Here is a 20,649-nt window from a genome sequence, read left to right on the forward strand (position 1 = left end):
CCTCGCTCCCTCTATAGTGGTGTTTTAGAAGTTGGATGTTTGCCTTTTGGAATTTCTTCTGAAAAAATGACATTGGATTCAAAAGTCTTGCTTTGGGACGTTCTGCTGTTTGATGTGTGCTGTGGTTTGCGTATGTACATTTGTATGCGTGTATTTATCCACGTGTAGTTGTTTGTCAGTTTGTGTACAGTAGGTCCATTAAAACTGCAGTCTCTCTGCGTACATCAGTATGTGTGTATGCATGATCAAATATATCCGCACATGCACACTAGGAGTGGGTTGATTTCCACATCTGCGTGGCATATGTGTTTATAACTCCTCTGTGATAGTATATTTTAGTTTGTGTGTGTGTGTGTGTGTGTGTGCAGTGTGGATACTGAATGTGTTCATGTATGCATGTATGTGGAAGTATTTAAGAATGTGTGTGTCTCAGCTCTCTGTGGACAAAGCTGAGATGATCTGCTCCACTTTATACGCCAGCTTCTGCTTTTGGGCCTGTTCATCCAGCTCCAGTGCCTCAATGATCTAAAACACAGAGAAATGCACAGTAAGGACTCAAAGCATATCACCGGTCAGCTGCAGTACATTTGCACATACGCATTAAGTCATGGTGTTAGAGTTTATTAAATTTTGCCTGCGTTTGTTTTGTTTCCTGCTTTATTCTGAAAGCATTACTTATGTTTGACCGCCTTTGTGATCGATTTGTCATCACCACTTAGTTTCACTCAGTCCTTGTTACCCTACGCTTCTTGCATATTTCATTTGTGTGCTTCTCACACTCTTTTTCCTTTACATCACTTCCAGCACTGCACACCTTGCACCATGTTCTGCTACCCTGGTTAGTCCCCTTTCTACTCAGATTTCTATTCTCTTTATTTTTTGGTAGAATGGGCTTAGATGTTAAATGTTATTTTAGGTGTGCATGTAGTTTTTGGGGTCTGCTTTTTTGACAACATGTTATAGATAAATCAAAACAAATGGCAACAAATAATCACTAATAATCCATCCATCCATCCATCCATCCATCCATCCATTTTCTCCCACTTATCCTTTCAAGTGTTTTATATATTTCAATGACAGATTCTTAATTTTTTTGCTGATTCATTTAAATTATTTGCCACTGATTTGATTAATTCAGTATCATTCTGCTGCATAGATTAGTTTTGGACAATTAGCTGACAACAGAAGCAATCTGATGACACACCTCATGTTTGGGGAAATTGTTAATGGCATCTTCAGTAATTCTTTTATTGCTTAATTGAAAATCAGCCAACATATTATCACAAAACGAATCCATTAAATTAGGCCCAGCCTGTTTTGTTTTTAGACAATTTGCATAACACAATCAGCTGTGACCTTTACAAAGACTCTTAATTCAAATTAAAAATGTGTTTTGGTAACTCGTTAGCAAACAGTTGCCTGTCTGCACACCCAGATTGGCATGTATTAAGAGATGTATCAGTATTCGCTCTACTTTCAGCGTCCACTTATGAGGGAATTATCTTTCTTCAGCTGCTAAAAGGCAGTAAATGACAGAAAGAGAGAGTCGTAAGTATTATGTTAAAGTGTTCCAAGCTGTGGGAAATTGTAGAGGTGGGTTATAGTTCTCTGGACATTCATCAGTGCATCCGAGGAATCAAGGCACAGTTATTTCTAAATCTAAAATCTGAATTATGGCTCCTTTTGATATCTAAAATTTCTAACTTCAATTGGTAAAACTATGCCAAAACATTCACAGCGTGTCGACTGGACCTCACCTCTTGGCTGTACTTGCTGACATACGCGTAGATCTCATGGAGGGCACTGAGCACATTGAACTCACTGGAGTGAAGGCGAGCCTGTTCAGCCAGATAGGCATTCATATCCTGATCACTGATGGCAGGCAGGCGGTTGATGTCAGCATAGTACCTGAGAGGAGACACACACACACACACACACACACACACACACACACACACACACACACACACACACACACACACACACACACACACACACACACACACACACCTTCAGTGTGGAGGGCACAGTGATGCATACCAGAGCTTTTCTCCTCACATGGAATCGGTCTGCTGTGAAAAGAATATGCACCGAAAAGGGAGCCTGTAAATCATCAGTGTTGCAGCACAGACAACGAGGAAAAGCGTTACTCACAGGTTTTGCCATATAGTAATGCAGACAATGCATTGAAAAACACACTAACATGCTTTTTATTCACATATGCAGAAACACAAACTGAGCCTCAGGAAGAGCCTCGGGAAGAGCCTGAGGAAGATTATATTCATTATTAATCACTTCAAAACAAAAAAAAAAATCAACTGCTCATAACTCTAAGCAAACAGACTGCAATATTTGTAAAGCAAGGAAGTGCCGGATGGCTCTTTGTTTTTGTATAGAGCGTACAACGTATTTGCTTATTTCTATATATTTTTATTAACATAAGAATCTTTTTACAATACAAAGTCGGGGAATGAAGACCTGATCGAGACTTACTTAATACATACTGCTCTATTTTTTGCCAATTTGATAAATATTAGACATTAGAAACATTATCATTACTTAAAGACCAGTTATTTTATTTAAAGGCCTATTTTTTTTTTTTTTTTGCCATGCTTGTAAATGCACCACTGAAGATCTAGCAAGACTTTCTAATGAGTCCCTAGAGTTGCATCAACAAAGGTTGCAACACTGCTGCTTTATATAGCAAAGGTGTGAGAGAAATGGAACAGTATTGTGATAAAGCTTCCACAGTTATGAAAAGCTCTCTGGGTGTGTGAGAATATATAAATAAATGTATTGTAAGTATAGTAATAGCAACCAGTGTTCTGGTGAGTAGCTGAATATCTGTCAGTGCTTACAAGTTAGAGCCTGACCGATATAGGATACTGATACAGATATGTGGTGATTTAAAAAGCCGATATTCCAATATATTGAAGCTTCAGAGTGCCCTCGAGTGGACAGACTATGCAATGTCAACATTCATACATGGTCGAGGGGTGTTTCTCCCATCTCTTTTTTATTTTTTAATTTTATTTTAATTTTTTGGTTGTTATAAATGCTGATACTGATATCAACAAATACCTAATATTGGCCAGTAATATTAACCCACTGATAAATCCATTGGGCTCTATTCCAGTTTACACTATACAGTACATCATATTATCTGACAGCATCTCATACAAATAAGGTGAGTACAGGGAGGAATTTATACAAAAATGTGTAGTATTAGTGTAGAACCTACCTATAAATATACTCATCTATACAAAACCTAGTTATCAATAAAAAGCAAGTATATGCAACCTGCACATACACACCTTTCCACCCAGCTTTTGTAATGTGGTATGTCCTTGGCATAGAGCAGTTTGGTGGAGGGAGAGTCTTTTCCCAGACGGTGTTCAGATGTTGAGCAAGAGTCCATAAATGTTTGGGCCACCACAGACAGACAGGCATCTGTGATGCTGCTTTTGTGAATGTCAAACACAAACTGGGGATTCTTGATCACATTTACCCAGAAGCGCAGGGGAAGGCTGGAGAAAAAATAAGAAAGGGAAAGGCAAATGAGCCCTTTTCAGAGAAGATGGGTAACATTATTGGCTTCATTAATCTGTTAAAGCGAATGCATTCTGTATGTCAGTATGTCATTTTCTTAATGCCTTCATTCAGACATACCGGCGATAGTCACAGATAAAGGAGAAAGAAAGCGAGTACTTCTTAAAGTTGTGCGTGAACATCCGTTAATGTGACTGCGTGCATTCAGACTTGTGCTGTGTTAAAAGTGATAAAGAGTAAATAATACTAGCTCACACCTAGTAAGCCTGCCATCACAGCTGTTACTGAAAAGTGACCAGGGTATTAATTCAGACATGAAATTCTCACGTTCAGCTTCAAGTCACGTTCACGCTGTCAAATTAATGGAAGAAAGTGACTGAGAGCAGCTACTGGAAAATATATATATATATATATATTTTTTTTAGGCAGTGTGAGACTAGTCTGCAAGAGGAAATAATTTTGCTTCGTGTGTGAAAGGTCCTCCCATGAAATTTCCTTTTAATCAGTCTCTTAGTGAGTTTTCCTTTTCACAAGATGGAGATTAGAAGACTACAAAAAGATCATTTGGAATTACAGATTGCACCAAGAAAATAGCAGTTACTTCACTGAGCACCATAGAACAGTACAAGATAAAATAAGAAGACCTAGAAAACTTAGCAGCTCTGAAATAATTCAATTAACTATATGGTAATTCAAAAAAGGTAGGCAGTTTTAGCTTTAACTTTCAGGTTAAGTTCCTCTTCTAACATGTGTTTTAGGAGCTATAATAAAGCATATGCCTGACCTAAGGTTGTGGTCGAGGGTAGGAGTTCATAAATGTCTGCTTGGATAAGAAAACCTTGAATTCTATAGGAAGCTATTCCAGCCATGCTACAATTGCTGTTAAAAAAAGTTTCTTTTCTTAGCCCATAAATGCACAACAGCATTGCGAGAAATCACAAATCTTTCTCACCAGTTGCTCTTCCATGTGTGGCGGACATCCATGTCATGGATGCCGTGTCTGTCGGCCTGCTCATCCAGGAAGTCAAACATGTATTTAATTGCGAGAGGCAAAGCGGTGCCCCGACACACAGTGCTGAACAGGGTCTCAAACAAGTCGTCCACAAACTTCTGCAGTGTGCCCTGAAAAACAACAGAATGCAGAACATAGTGGAAAGACTTAAAGGCTGTGCCAATTTATAAGATTTTTTTTCCCCCCAAATGTTCAGGTTTCCTCCCACAGACATCCACATTACGTTAATTGGTTAATTGCTTCATGAATCCATGTGTGAATTGGCTTGCAGGGCTTTGAGTGGTCATTAAAACTACAAAATCACCAAATAACTGTTTCCATTTTAGTGCAAATGTTTTCTCCCAATCTGTTTCAGAAATCACTGTTTCCACTGTTTACAGTATGTATTATGTGGTACCTTTGTTGCTAGTAGCCGTGTCAGGTAAATTTCAGACACCATCTTGCTGCCTCGCTCGCCCTCTTTCTGGTCCCCATGGTCGTGGTTCTTGACCAAGTGCCAAACTTTGACACCACTCTCCAGGTCAGGGGTCAGCATAGGCACACGGGAGTGGGGGCTGTCAGGGCTGGTCGGGGTGGAGCGGAATGATACATCCACACCTAGATAGTTAAATAGTAGATATTAAAGAAAAATGTGCAATTTCCAAAATATTGCAGTTTGTAAATATAATTATATCTGATAATCAGACCAGAGCTAAAACAAAGCGAGAGCCACATTGGTTACTCAGGTCTGAATAAATGGTTCACTGTCTTCGTTGTAATCAGCAAATGAGCAGGTGGGCTGTGTGTGTTTTGACTGTATAATCAGTTGCCGTCATTATACCATTGGTTGTCATAGTAATGATGCGGACGTACACTCATTGTTTAAAGGCATGGTTTCTGTGCTCCTCGCTGTCTGCCACTCAGTGTTTGCGTTGTCAGCGTCTTGACTTAAAGTGTGACGTCAGCTGAAGTTCTTGGATTTTTTTTTTTTTTTAAAGGAATATTTTAAACTCAGTGATAAACATCAATGTCAGCTGCATGATTTCAATCATATTTAAGATCAGGCCAGCGCATATGGTATCTAAACCTAAAGTGAAAGGACCAGATTCTACCTCAGCATGTACAACCTAAGCAAAAACACATTTCATTTGCTTGTGTAAACAGTGAAAAAGTATTTAAATATTTTTTTTAAATATAGAATTTGTCCTGATTTTGAATATCTTATTTTCTTTGTTTAATATGCATTCTAACAGTGTGAACTAATGTGCTTTACAGCAGATTGATGAGTGACAGAAACAGATGGAGCATCAGTGCTGTGAGCTGGATGAATATTAAGTATTTGTATTTCCTAAACAGTACTAACCATATCTGCTGATACTGCGTGGGAAGCTGGCTGAGGAAGGAATGTTGAAAGAGGACATCTGTTTGGGCACCAAGGCCACCACACAGCGATCAGATACCTGAAAGACAAAGGCAGAGCCTTATGAATTTTTCGTTTGCAGCTGCTGGTCAAAAGTAACCATGACAGGAATTTCAAATAGTTTTTGAGCTTAAAAGCCATGAGCCAGGGACCTGTACAATTATGATGGAAAGGTTCTGAATGTTCTCCGTGGGCTTTGTAAATATATAAAAGACAGACCTTTAATTCGAGTGCAATCTCTCAAGTGCATCAACTGAAATGGCCTTGTGCTACTGTACCAAATATAAATGGCCGGAGAGCTCAACGCACTGCAGATGCTGCAAACAGCCAAATAAAGAAATACTCTGGTCATCGTTTGAGCTGCTTGCAGAGTATTTCAAAATGGCACAAAAAAAAAAGCAGTGAATTCAGCAAAGACACGCATGGGTTGTGTTGTGAACTGAACTGAAGTGTAAGATATCTCAACTGCGTCCATGATGTTCTCGCGGCCCCGGGAAACACCATCGCTGTTGCTGCATGCAGTGCGTTTCTTTATTTACGTGTGTTTGCAGTGTGCTTGTCTGTTTGCTTGTGTTGTATGCAAATATGAGTATTTGCAGTGCATTTGTTAAGACAATGAAGATCTTTTTTTTTTTGATTTGCTTGGGTTTCGTTTATTGCGTGTTTTCTTTCACAGCTTTCACTGTGCTGAGCTCTCTCTCAGCCACCAACAAAAAAAAGAATCAAAACATGCCCACATTTAATAGCTATTAGATAAATCTTCCTGAACGTGGCACACAGACACCTATACATCATCTAACTTGTAACATAAACAACAGAATATCTTATGAAGGTCTAGCATTGATGGAGCTCTTGCACAAAAATGTTGCAAATAGATGTTTTAGCAAGTTACACAACTAAATAAAATGCGAAATAACTTGGACTCGACTAAGAAGATGCTATTACTGCAAAGTGCAAGTCCTTTTTTATTGAGGTAAGCATAACTAACCAAATTAATATTTTTTAAAACATAGATTAAACCCTTAAACCAAGACTTAGCCAGACTACAGCTCAATATTTCCTTGCTATGGTGCTGATGGGAAGTCAACCTGATGTTTGGGTGTTTTGCAACATTTAACTATAGTGAAATATTTATGTAATAGACTGCTGAATGTTTTGATGTTACAATGAGAAACCACATCTTAGTGTTGGGCCTGGATCCTATTGGTTCAGCAGTTCTGGGGAAATGCAGGAATACTTGCGGCTTTACAATGTTCTGCATAAGCTGCAAATATAGCTAATACCAAATCCAGCTTGGCGACAGAACATACATTTCCTACCTGGTAGAAAGATTAAAAATGAAAGAGCTAAATTGTTTATCTCCTCTAGAGATACGACAGAACACATTCCTCTTCTGTCCAGACGTACTTGCAGCGTAGAAAATGTAGCTTTTCTTTGTCTTTACTGCTCTGTTTCTTTTGTTTTTTTTTTTACAAAAGTGTGCTGAATGTCGGCTGTGCATGTGGTACAGCTGGCCCAAAGCTGACAGTGTAGATGAACATTTGACTGACAAAGGAACAGGATGACTCATCTGAGGTTGGTGACCTGTGTAGTCACATTTATGAGCTGGGAAAAAAAAAGTGTTGTAAAGAGACGGGCACACAAATGCATGTTTGGTTGACTAAGTGTGTTTGTGACCATGAGGTTGAAAAAAATGTAGGCAGAGATGAGGTGAGTGAGATGAATATGAATGAGTAATGCTTTGCCCTTCATCCACAATGTCTAGTGAGCAACTGAGTAATCTGTCTGAAAAATTCAGGCTTTGCAGGTATAAAGTTTTAGAAGCTTTGTGGTCATTAGACCTGAAATAATGCATCAGTTTAAAAATGTTTGAGTCACTGAAATGTCATTTCCTAAGACCGAGCTTTTACATGTGAGTATTTTTTCTTGCTTTTATTGTGCTTAGTGGTAGTTCAGGCTGGCCTGTTCTCATTGCCCCAGCAAATAAGCTGATAACAGTGACAGCCAACACCAGCTGATGGCTTGGATGATAACCTTCTACTCATCCATTATCTTACAGGGTAAACTGTTTCAGCTCCTTTGGCCTGCTTTGTGTTGCTCTCCTTTAAGCTGCTTTATAGCCCACCTCCACCCCACATCCTTCTCTTCCTGCAGCATTTGTGAGAATCAGTGTAATTTCTGTCGACATGATTTTCATTGATGCTTTTTTTTTTCTGTTTTCTTGCTGCTTCTCTCCCTTTCTCAGGCTTGTATGTCCCTCCATCCCAGTTTGGTGGTGTATTTAAGCTGCAAAAGCTCTCTGCGCTGAATTACTGCCCCTCCACCACTCTAACATCCACCTGTAGGTTCAGGGCAATATTTACATATCACTTACCAACTGTATATGTAACATGTTTGTGGCGAGTGGAGCCTAAACACCAAAATCTAACTGTATTCTGTAGTTGTATAACTTAACTGCATAACTTTGGAAATGATACTGTTGGTTAGAGAAATAAGGAGATTGTTGCATGCCATTTTTTTACTAGAAACTGTGATGGGCATTTTTCACTGGTCTATCAAACAGGAAAATAACCGGATTATTCAAAAGCTCAAAAAACAATTTCTACTTGCAGTCCTGGTGTTATTTTTATTAACCTGGTAGTGCATGAGGGTGTTGAGTCTCTTCCAGTCGCTCTCTATCTTGGTTGTGATGTCCTCATCCTGCAGAACCACACGAGCCGTTCTGCCCTGCCGCCACTCTGTAGGAAAATACAACCAATGATGAATGTGTGACATATGGCATTTTAGGGAAATGTTTGTATCCCGAGTGTTTGACAGTTACATATTGTCAAATGTCTATCATTTGTCTACCCCTCAGCGCTGCAGTTGAGGTCATGTTATCCTTCTGTACTGTGTTATATTCTTTGAAACTCTGCAAGTTGTCAGATGTAGCAGCCAAAGTGTCACCAAGGCTGCTTCCTGTACATTCCTACTTGACAATTAAATTGATTGTGATTCTGTGAACAAAATAAAAATGACAGTATCTTCATGGAGCTTTGAGCTGCCCAAAGCAACAAAGAGAAACTGATCCTCTCCAAATCCCTAACCTGTAAAAGCCCCTTAAGGTATAAAACTACAAGCCCAAAGCACTATCAGACACTACCTACAAGTTATCTTATTTACTGCCTTTGAAGGTGCATGTCAGTTGGATTTGTGCCAAGTCATTCGGTACTGGATGACATGTTGTGGGTGTAAGCCTAAGTGTAGGTGCACTGTCAGAACGGTTTAACGTCAGTGTTAGAGAGTGTTGCTCTGATTAGGGCTGTAAACAGGTAGGGGGGGGGGTCTTGAAGAAACTGATGTGGAGCCCTTTTTAGATGTCATGAGTCTTCAATGAAATATCTGTGATAACTCCTTTGGCATGCCCAATCTCGGCTCTGTTTTCCCCCGCTGTCATGATTCCACAGGTGATGTGGCATTGAAATAGTGCAGTCTTAGTTTTTCCTCAAAATATATAACACAATTACTATCCTGAAATTATTCCTCCACAGTGGGATTGCGCTCTGCGCAGCCTCACCTAGATCCATGTCTGTAGCTCGTGGCCGCTGTGAGTATGGCATGTTCTTGTACACTGCATCCAGGATCTTCTCCTTTACCTGGGTAATGGTGTCACAGTTGAGCACCTTGACAGGGATTTCTGGGCTGTTCTCATTGTCGGGGTTCACGCAGCTCAGCGTCTGGAGATCCAGGATAGGGGGGGGGGGGGGGGGGGGGGGGGGGAGAAAGAGGCAGAGAGAAAGGTGTTGCTTGATAGGAGAGTCCTTTCATTACCTGCTCTTCACCAAACTGTCCTAGTGGAGAGCATCTTGGCCAGAAATGTAATTTCACACCTCCAGGATGTGGTTGTGCAGCTCTGGCAGGAGCATTAAACAAGTAATGAGACACAGCCTCTCAGACTCTCCGACATGGCGATCAGAGGTATCATCCTGTCGCTGGCTGGCTCTGCCACACGGCTAAAGCCTGAGGGGGAACTTATTCTGATGGGGTGGTGGAGGAACCCAGCTGGCTTCATTTCAAAAGAAATGTAAAAGAAAGAGGCGTGCTGCATTGTACAGGTGGTCTAGCCATGTGACTTTACTGGTTTAGCATACGTCAGTTAGGCTTATGCAGACACAGAATTCTCAATAATATTTGCAATTTTAAAAGTAGCTAATATAACCTATTTTTTTCACTAACTTGGGTCAGCAGACTTGAACAATCTCCAGAGGAAACTAAGGATATTTGTATGTATGGAGTCTTGAGATGTGTGTGTGTGTGTGAACCTCTTTAAATGTATGGAATTTGTTTTTCACTGCATGAAATTGTGGTAAAGTAGTGTAAGCACACACGATGATGTTATTTAGAATTAGGAAATCAAGCCATGGTTCTTAATTTATTTTCAAAAAAAGTTTTGTCAAATTTTAAGCTCAAAGAGATGGACATCTGGCTGTGCAAGAATATTTATCGCATTTTTGATATGAAAATATCCAAAGCAATCATAAAATTATAACCACAGCCTTGGCATAATCAACATTTCTCTGGATCTGTCAAGGCTCTTTGCCAAGAGATGTGCAAAAATTAAAGCAGACAAAAGGTAGTAAGTTTTTTTTTTTCTCTATCAACGTCTTTGTGACTCACCAGCGTCTTGTATTCAATCTGCTGGCGGATGAGTTTGTCTTCACTCAGGGAATAGCGTGCCTCTCCTGTGATGGAGTCTATGGGTCCTTTTTCCATTTGCTGTTTGATGGCACAGAACAGCATGAAGAGAGGCTCGCCAGCACACTCCTTTGTTTGGGAAGAGAACCCAGGGATTAGATTGAAAGGTGGGAGAAAGGAAAATAAGACATAAAAAAGTAGCGAAGGGAAGGACAGAAATCAGTATTCATCAGTAGAGACGATGAGACTGAGTAACTGGTGCATGACACATCAAACATAATAAAATGGAACTATTATATAAAGCTGGAGATATGTTTGACCTCACAGGTAACCATTATCCTTCCCGGGTGTTGTTAGAACACGTCAATATTAGGCATTTAAAATCACAGCCGCAACAAAAACATACACAGCAGTCTACTTCAGAATCAATGCAAATAACTTTAAGCAAAGCTGCAGTACTGCTCATTGTCACCTTAGCAGTGAGGTGTGAGAAGGATTTCATTTTACCTTGAGAAATTTGTGGAGCAAGAAGGCAAACCAGTTCGTCAGCATCTTCTCTGCCACCGACTCTGTTCTGCAAAACAGAAAGAGAGCGCACTCATTTATTAGCAAAAGGCACCCCTCGGAGAGCTGGAGTGGTCTGATTCTTCTTTATTATTTAAGCTGTAGAAGAGCCTGGCATTGTTGAAGCCAACAAACATAACAAGGAGCGTTTAGATGATATGGCTTCTTGCTCTCAAAGGACTCACACTCCAGGATACTTTAGGTTAAGTGCTGCTAGTGCCCAGCATTTTTGGGTCATGACATAATTGCGCAGACACAACTTTGATGGCCATTTTGAGTCGCTCTATTTCTGCACTGCCCTCTCCTAAACCCGCTGCCTCTCTGTCACACCTTACCTAAATTTCAACCTTAACCTGCACCGACTCGACTGCTGATGGCGTCCCATTAAACTTCAGAGTGTTTCCGAAAGAGCTGCATGTTTGGGCTAACAAGTTCTTGTTGTACCAGCTCCCGTGTGAAGTCATCCTTATATTTAATGAGTGTGTGTCAGATTGTGAGAGCCCCCCCCCCCCCCCCCCCCCCTTTTTTTTTTTTTTTTTAAAAAAAGGCCTCATGAAACATTCAGTAGGCCGGTCTCAGCACTGGGAAAACAATTGGCAGATAACCAGAGGTGGAGGAAAGAGGGAGAGAGGCGAGAGAAGGGAGGAAGAGGAGAGGTGATGGGGAAAGAAATGTGAGCTACAGCTGAATGTTTCATGAGTGGCACACAGAAGATAAGTCAGACTGACAACAACTCTGCTGCCGCTGCACTCACTCTTCCCCATTAGGTTCTCCTCCTCTGCCAGTCCCTCCCACTCTCTATCACTTTTAACACTCCTGTCTTTCACCTGTCTGCTCAGGCATCCTGTTTCTCAGACTCATAGCGGATGTTTCACACGGCTGCACAAAACAAAGCTGTACAGAGGTGGGCTTTCCGTTACTGGCCTAGTTACTCAACCATCAGAAGTGCAATAACTGGGCTGGAAAGAACAATGCACAAAGGAATTATCTATGCCAAAAGATAAGCAGCGTTGATCAGAATTGGTCGGGTTTGTGACTGAAAAAGTCTTGCGTTTAAATCTTGCTCACTACAGAGGAATAAGAGTCCAGTGTTCTGAAACTGAATGATATATCTGACACGACCTCCAAAGCCAAAGGATTTAATTGGCTTTTCACATTTCTTACTTTCTTGTATTTCTAGCTTTGAAATGAGTTTCTTCAAAATTTTTTGAAGAACAATTTATTTCTCCTTTTCTGCAAGCACAGCTGTGATCTATTATCAAAATTCTGCTTTGTCCAGAGGAGTTACAAGAGTGCGCATCAACAGAACCGCCCTCTTTGATATATTCTTACAGTGAATGATTTCGTTTACCTGCGGAGGAGGAGTTTGGGGTGGTTCTTGCTCTCCAGGTTGCGTTCTATAAGATCCGAGAGCAGATGTTTCAGGATGTCTGTGGCGTACTCCAGCCGTCCTTGCAGAGCGGTCATGATGAGGGAGGCAACGTAGCCGCGGTCACGCATGGAGAAGGAGCGCTGCAGCTCCAGTGTGCGTATGAATGTCAGCAGGAAAACCTTATTATTCACCAGCTGAGCAAACTGCTTCAAGGCTTTCTCCACATTCGCCTGCCCGCTCCCTGGCACCTGCACGCATCATGCATTTTTGCACACACAGAAAGGTGAACGGGCTCATTAGACAGTACACGCTCGTGGATGAGTTATAACAGAAATACAGAACAGAGAGAACTATAGACAAACATTCTCATACACCCCTTCAAAGTGTAAGTGCAAGCCAAGAGCCAATGGTGTGGCTAAAGGCTTCACCTAGAAGTGAGCAAAGCCTGTGGACATGTGTGTACATCTGTCCCTACCAATAAAATGTAGTTTTAAAAAAATGTGTTGATAAAAGCCTAATTTTCTGCATGTAATTAAGAACCTTTATTTGATGAAAAGGTGGTGATGTTTCAAGTGCAATCAGAGAATTTCTAGAGCATTAATTAGCTCTTAAGAACAGAAATCTTCTTCTATAATTTTAACCATAATAGTGGCTTGATTAAACCATCTTTAATTGGTAACATAACCTTGACAGGACAAGGTTTTTTTTTTTTTTTTCAAAAAAAATCAAAAGGCAAATATTTTTTCTCCAGCTTTTCTTAGAAACTGAGTAGAAAATGCCTCAGAATTAAATGAATTTCCTATCCTGTGGAACAATTTTAAAAACACTTCAAACTAATTTTATGAAGAAAATTTGGCCTTAAAACCAGTAAAGGACACAAAGACTAATGGAGGTGCAGGTGCAGTCAAAAAATCCAAAAAATCCAAAATTAAAAATTTTATATATATATATATATAAAAATGTGGCTGCCATTCCCTTCAAGGTCACTACTGGTGAAGCTCTGCACCACTGACAGCATTGCTGCAGTTTTTAGATCGCACCCCCCTGAAGTCCCTTTTTTTCCACTTATGTGCAGGGACCTTAAACTTGAAAGCAAAAATCAGCTTCTCTGTAAAACTGACTCAACCTTCATGTCAAGGATAATTGCTGATGGTGAGTTTGGTTTCCACGGTGTCCAAGCTGGAAGAAGGCGCCTCAGGTCAGAAGCGGCACCGGTCGATTGTAAAGTCACCGTCTCCACTCAACCTGCTCTCAACTTCCTGTTCTCTTCCCAAAAATGAAAATCATATTGCACGTTTTGATATAGTGGAGTAGATTCACTGGGGATCACAAATGTGCAAGTTCAAGTGGTCTGAACGGGACTTCCAGTGAGGGATGTGAAAATAAAAGTAACATTGGAAGTGACCTTGAAAGAGGCTGCAGCCAGATTTTAATCAAATATATTCTTTTGCTTTTTGTGGGCAGAGATCCAGAACTTTTTGACCTCAAACTGATGTGAATATTCCCACAGACAGTTTGACAGCTTTGGCCAAAAAGCCAGCAGCAATTATTTTTGGAGTATACTGGAGCTTTAAGGTCAAGATGTCAGAAAAATGGTTGACACTGCATTCGAGTGCTGGAGCCTCTTCCTCAAAGGTTCCTCACCTCCAGTTCTCTGAGGACAGGATGATCATCAATGCCGGGGAAGAGAACTCTCATGGCATAAGTGCGGTAGTCCAAGTAGGGTATTCCAGCTCTGTCCAGATCACTGGTTAACTCATTGATGTCAGTCTGTAGCTCTGCAAAGGCTGTACATGACACATGTATTTAATGTTTTGCCCAACATTTTAGTAGTTTAAGACAATAATACAAATATTAGAAAAATTACAATAGTAAGCCACTTTTATATCTTTAAAATGGAAAAATCTGTAGCTGGATTATTAACAACAGTTTTGCTGGCCTTTTAGTCAACCCAAGTCAATATATGTAAGGGGACAAAAGTATTTGCCCTCTTCCTGATATCTTATTTCATTGTATTTTTGTCACATCAAACAATTATTATTAGACAAAGATAACCTGAGAAAATACAAAATGCAGTTTTGAAATGATTTTATTTATTCAGGGAAAAGGTTATCCAAACCTTGATGGTCCTGTGTGGAAAAATTAATTGCCCCCTAAACCTAATAACTAGTTATGTGGCTGTTGGCAGCAAGAACTGCAATCAAGCATTTGTGATAACTGACAGTGAGTCTTTCACATCACTGTGGAGGAATTTTGGGCCACTCTTCTTTAGGTCATGCCAAAGCATCTCAATCTGATTTAAGTCTAGACTTTGACTAAGCAACTTCAAAACCTTCATCTCGATCCATTCAGTGGTGTTCTGGATCATTGTTTTGCTGCAGAACCCAAGAGGCCCGCAGTTCTTTAGATGCTGTTCTTTGTCCTTTTGTGACCTCCTGGATAAGTTGTTGATGCACTCTTGGGAGTATTTTTGGTGCCTGGTGACTCCTGAGAAGGTTCACCACTGTTTCAAGTTTTCTCCACTTGTGGTTAACGGCTCGCACAGTGGTTCGCTGGAGTCCCAAAGCCTTAGAAATGCATTTATGACCCTTTCCAAACTGATATATATCACTGACTTTGTTTCTCATCTGTTCTTTAGTTTCTTTAGATTGTTGCATGATGTGTTGCTTTTTGAGATCTTTAAACCTACTTCACTTTGTCAGAAAGGTTCTATTTAAGCGATTTCTTGATTCAGCAGGTCTGGCAGTAATCAGGCGTGGGTGTGGCTAGTGGAACTGTTCTTCTGAGAGACACCCTGAATTCACGATTAAACAATTAATAATTAAATTAGATTGATTTTTAAAATAGCACCAGGTAGGTTTGGATAGCTTTTTTCCCTTAATAAATGAAATCATCATTTATCGTTGTCATTACTTTGACTGATATTAAAATTTGTTTGATGATCTGAAACATGTAAGTGTGACAAATATGCAAAAACATAAGAAATCAGCGCTGCGTAACCGGATTTAAAATGATTTTATCTCTCAGATCATACTGACCCTCTTTGCACTCCAGAGCCACTCTGGATTCCAGATTGTCCATCTGCATCTGCAAGCGCTTCAAAGTGAGGTCATTCTCATGTGACTTCCGTCTGTAGGCCAGTAGAACTATGACAACGATGATGAGGAGCAGCCCTCCTCCAGCTGTGATACTGAAGATAGCAGGAAGGGTGAGCAAGCTGTCAGATCGGATGTGAACCTCTCCTGGAGAGATGTGGAGTCCCCCCACTTGAACCTTAATAATGGCACAAGATTTCAAAATACTGTTTAAAAAGTCTTTAAAAATAGCAAAGAGGAAAAAAATAAAATGACATATCTGGCTATGAATTTAAAGCATTTGCTTGTACAGTTGCCTTTGAATAAACTGGCACCCAGGCACACAAGCTTAGTTTTCCTTTTAAAGCTCTGTTGTCAATATTTGCAAGAGTGCATGTCAATAATTGTAGAAGGCAATGTTCTGTAATTTGGAACCTACCAGACCATGAGTGACAGACAATGACAGAAAGCCAGCGACTAACTGAAAGCCTGTCAGTGACCCACAAACACAGTGATGTTCAGACGAGCACTGACCTAAAGAGAGTGACCCACATTCATGCAGACGGGCAAACAGATGGAGGGACTGACAGAGAACTGCCGGATAGGCACGGCGTTGAAACTTACCAGGACTTTGTGTTGCCCGGTGAGGTTTGGTGGCTCACAGAGTAACTGAGTGTCAGACACAGTAAGAGAACAAGGCGTGTCCCCAATCAGCACCGTGTAATTGAGCCTGGCTCCTCCAGACGCTGATGGCACCAGGTTGCGTCCCTGCAACGTATAACATAAAAATATATCAAGCATTTCAAATTTTAAGAACAGCTCATAAATTAAAACTAAACTCCTTACTGAAAATCTAAAAAGCAAGTGTCTGATCTAAGAGGTCGGATTAAAATTATGATTCTGGGCATGAACTATTTAATCAGAAAAGTAACTGTTCAACAGAAAAATAGTAGGTTTTTGCATAATTGAAATCCTTTGTGTTTTGCTGCAGAATTTCTTACTGTCCTTATCTCTAGCATTTCAATCTCAATAAATAGTTATTTCATTTTGATGCTATAAAGGCACTCACAGAGGCATCATCTGCCAGGGCCTGGGTGCTACTTTGCCAGTTTAAAGCAGCAGAAGTTAATTGGTTCTTCTGGTGCCCATTCTGCACCTTTTCTCCAAATTTTTATGAAATTCAACTTGGGTAGTTTTTGCATATTCTTGCATGACAGACAGACAAAACAAACAGCACTGATCACATCCCTTTGCCTCGGCTCTTGCCTTGAGAAGGCTTTCAGTCAGTTTCTGCACTGCGCCGTGCACTGCCACAAATTCGTCTTTTTTTTGCAAGAAAGCTGCTAAATTATTTTAGCTAACAAAGGCAGATTACTCCAAGACACAAACCAATATGTCATGCTGTTCTTCCTTGGCAAACGTAGCTAAAGATTTAAGTTCCATGCAATGGCACATGAAGTAAAGAGAGGAAAAAGTCAGAGGAAAAAAAATCTATTTTGAAAAGTACAAAAGCAGTGTTGTCTGTTTTTTTTGGGGTTTTTTTGACAGGAAGCATCTGAGTTCACAGGGAGAAGAACATCAGACAGAAAAAGTCAGCAGTTATGTCCACCATGGCCTGAAATATTTATAAAAAAAAAAAAAAAAAAGGCATAAAAATTAATGGGGTAACAGTGTGTTGATATGTGCGAAAGAAATCACATCTGATCAAATGGGATCACTGACAGAACAGGCTATTTATAGCATTCAGCATAAAGATAGGATTCCATTAAACACAAAATAAACGTTATTGTGAAAGCCACTTACTGGTTTTAAGGCTTCAACTTACTCACGTCAATCTGAAACAGGAAAAACAAGACCAATTTCTCCTCAGGTCTCCTTTAACTTACTTTGAGTATGATGGGAGCTCCAGGTTTTTGCTCCAAAACACCTGAGAGGCTGAGGGGCTCCAGGTAAGGGTTGGGGTAGTAGACAAAGCTTGTGTTGTTATAAGTGAGCAGAGCTTGGACATTGTTGAAGACAAATCCAAACTCATCCACGTGTTTTACTGTCTCCTGGTCTGCGGTGTACTCCGCCTTCAGAGATGGGGCGAAGCAGCTGATGGTGGTTGTATTCAGAACTTTGCACACCTGGAAAGGAATCAAGTCAGGTCTTCAAGTTACAACACATTACCCACAACCTCGCACAGTGAGTGAAACATTACAGCAACCACACTGTATGTATTATCATATATAACTGTAATGGCATGATGGCTCATAGTTCTGTTTGCTGCATGATTAAAATGTTTTATAACCTCCAGTAATTGTTAATTTAACCTCAGTAGAAAATCAAGTACAGCAATAAATGAAGTGCCACTTGCAGCTTTTATATATCTCTGAACCACTTTTGCTAAATAGATCTGAACAGATGTCTCGCTTCATGCCCAGATGTTATACCACTAATAACTATTCTGTTATTTCTAACATCCAGATGTTAGACCCTTTAAAATCCTATTCAACTTGTATATTAACAGAAACATATCTCCCAGAATCTGTTTCTTATTAAGCCAATCACTCGATTACTAGAAGGCAATTCTGGGGTTTTTTTGTTTTTTTTTTTCCTGTAATTCTTCAAAATGAGAAATTCCACCAGCCTGACACCAGTTTCTGGCTTGCTTTGGTCAGATCTAGTTTTCCACAGAAAGCTATTTCAAGTAAATTAAATGCTTTTGTGTTTTCAAGTAATTCCAGTTATGTTTTCAAGATATGTGTGATAAAGATACTGCCCTCATTAAATTCACCAGTGACCCCTCTCTGGCAGCCGTTTCAGGTTAAAGTTCAGCTTTAATCCCTTCAGATCTCAGCTTTGACAGTAACACTGTAGAACACGCAGCTTTAATTGACTGGCTGAAAATTTGGGCTGGCATCGTTAACACATCACTTAATTGGCTCTGGGTATACTTCTCGCATACAACATATTCTACAGAAAAAAAAAAACGCTCTTATTTATCAGACACAAGACTGAAGTCCCTCATTTTTCTTACACGCGCAAGCAAATAATGGCATCATTCTCTCTCTGGCATCTCCGCAATTGTTATCTTTTCAGGCAGAGAGCAGTCCTATTGCAAATCCATGACTAGTAAGAAGTGGAAAACTTGCACCTAAAGGACCCTGGCCTTTTGCCAACAGGGCTCCAACACTTTATAACAATCAATCACTTTGAGCGACCTGCCTGAGCAGTTCAGGCGAGCAGAATTAGCTCCATAAATCACCTCCAAAAACTGAACTGTTCATCCATATAATTTTTTTTTTTAAATCCTCTTTTAGAATGATTCTTTATGCAAACCCGCTGTCTTTCTAACCTCTTTCTCCCCCCAAAAAAATCTCTTCCTCTTCAATCATACTGTAAAAACAAAAAAAAGAAGAATGTTTATGACAGCATTAAATCTGTCTCAATACAAACCACAGGTTTGGATTAAATTTATTATACTAATTTTGGCAACTTATAAATAAACAGTTGTTACACTCACATTGACAGATTCATGTCCAGCATATTTGACTCTGACCCGTGGTTCCTGAACTACATCCAGATTGGTACCAGTCACTGTCAGAGTGGTGTGTCCACTGTGCAGAGGAAAGAATTATTGGTCAAACATGCATATAGAAGCACAATACACTCTGGTAAGCTATATCTGAATGCATGCTGCTTTTTCATCTTGATTTAAATCAGAACGATAACCACAGAGGCGCCGGTGTTTCCCAGAAAAAAAAAACCTGCATTAATGCAGGCTTGAGGAGTTATAGATGGGATGGAAGCTCGGTCTTTGTTATTGGACAGAAGAGTCAGATCAAATGGAGAACCAGCTGGCTGCTATTTTATATTCATCCATGGCTGTGAGACTGGCATAGCACGAATGCAGGTGCTGCTTGTTTACATATCTGTGCTAGATGTGATTAAAATAAACAACACACTCTAATCTCCGAATAACCTGCACTGCAGTTTGAGCTTCGAAAAGTGTGGAAGTAGAAAGTAGGAAAAGTGAGACAAAGAGGTCAAAATACAGGAGAAAAATGAGGATAAAATGCTTAGAAAAAAAAAAAAAACTGGTCAGTTGAGTCAGGCTGACACAGTGCCAATCCTTCTCTTCTCACACTTCAAAGGCTACCTAAGCTTGTAGTGCCTCATAGTGGGAATGCACATTCATGATGAGGGCTCTTGATTGCAGCTCCACAAAGCTCCTCCTGTCACTAGGCTGAGGGCCAGGGTGTCTCTCTGAAGTCTAATCTGCAGGGACGTAGTGCCGAGTAATCCCACCCGAACTCAAATTAAGTGCCATCTTTTATTTAGCGGAGTGCAGGTAGTGCACCTTTCCACTGTGATAGAACTGTTCGTGTAGCAGGTTCATTTTATTGTAACATTAGCGACATAAAACTCATTCGTGTATAATCAGTTGCAAATATTTCACTCAGAAATTGGATTTTTTTGTTTATATAGGCAGCAATGTTGTGGCAGCAATGTGTTGACTTGATTTCTGTAACCCTGACGGTACTGGCAAACTCCCAGAGAGCCGTATTATTAATCCCATTGTACCAAAACTGGCTACAATTTACAAGATAATTCTCAATAAATAGGAGTAAATGGAGCTTAACACCTAAATTAAGTATTTACACCTGCTTCTTGACAAAAAAGCAATAGCCCATTAGTTCAGTCAGAAACGATTAGTTTTAACAAAAGTAATAGGGACACTTTTTCTGTGTTGCCCTGCAATGTAGGACATCCAGTTTCTTTGGGGAATGCGAGGCAGTAGTTCTCTAGCCTTCTGAATTGCCCTCTACACCCTGGTTAGAGGACTAGAGGACCACTGTTCCTCCATTGCCAAAAGAGATGGGAGGACTAGGGCCAAGTGGTGGGCCAAGAGGGATTGGGACTGGGCTTTAGTCAATGACTATTGAAGCTTATCTGTGCAGTGCAGTCCTGGAACAACATCGATATTTCATAATACTGCGTTGTTGTATTGGACTTCTTCATG

The 20,649-nt window shown here is 40.2% G+C and overlaps 1 protein-coding gene across 1 annotated transcript in view; it reads right to left on the reverse strand.

Annotated features, from left to right (window-relative positions):
* LOC115780121 (plexin-A2-like) overlaps nucleotides 1-20,649 on the reverse strand; it is a 78,570-nt gene continuing 57,921 nt past the window's right edge. Inside the window, exons 17-32 of the mRNA XM_030729120.1 lie at nucleotides 19,150-19,243; nucleotides 17,531-17,770; nucleotides 16,269-16,412; nucleotides 15,609-15,843; nucleotides 14,215-14,357; nucleotides 12,550-12,818; nucleotides 11,142-11,208; nucleotides 10,617-10,763; nucleotides 9,517-9,676; nucleotides 8,595-8,698; nucleotides 5,904-6,000; nucleotides 4,959-5,158; nucleotides 4,502-4,671; nucleotides 3,315-3,527; nucleotides 1,758-1,908; nucleotides 1-525 (exon numbers count right to left, since the gene is read on the reverse strand). Coding sequence (XP_030584980.1) covers nucleotides 430-525; nucleotides 1,758-1,908; nucleotides 3,315-3,527; nucleotides 4,502-4,671; nucleotides 4,959-5,158; nucleotides 5,904-6,000; nucleotides 8,595-8,698; nucleotides 9,517-9,676; nucleotides 10,617-10,763; nucleotides 11,142-11,208; nucleotides 12,550-12,818; nucleotides 14,215-14,357; nucleotides 15,609-15,843; nucleotides 16,269-16,412; nucleotides 17,531-17,770; nucleotides 19,150-19,243 — 2,530 coding nt within the window. The 3' untranslated portion in view covers nucleotides 1-429. The remainder of the gene's footprint in view (nucleotides 526-1,757; nucleotides 1,909-3,314; nucleotides 3,528-4,501; nucleotides 4,672-4,958; nucleotides 5,159-5,903; nucleotides 6,001-8,594; nucleotides 8,699-9,516; nucleotides 9,677-10,616; nucleotides 10,764-11,141; nucleotides 11,209-12,549; nucleotides 12,819-14,214; nucleotides 14,358-15,608; nucleotides 15,844-16,268; nucleotides 16,413-17,530; nucleotides 17,771-19,149; nucleotides 19,244-20,649) is intronic.

Source organism: Archocentrus centrarchus, chromosome 5 (assembly GCF_007364275.1).
Source record: "Archocentrus centrarchus isolate MPI-CPG fArcCen1 chromosome 5, fArcCen1, whole genome shotgun sequence".
NCBI classification, from domain to species: Eukaryota; Metazoa; Chordata; class Actinopteri; order Cichliformes; family Cichlidae; genus Archocentrus; species Archocentrus centrarchus.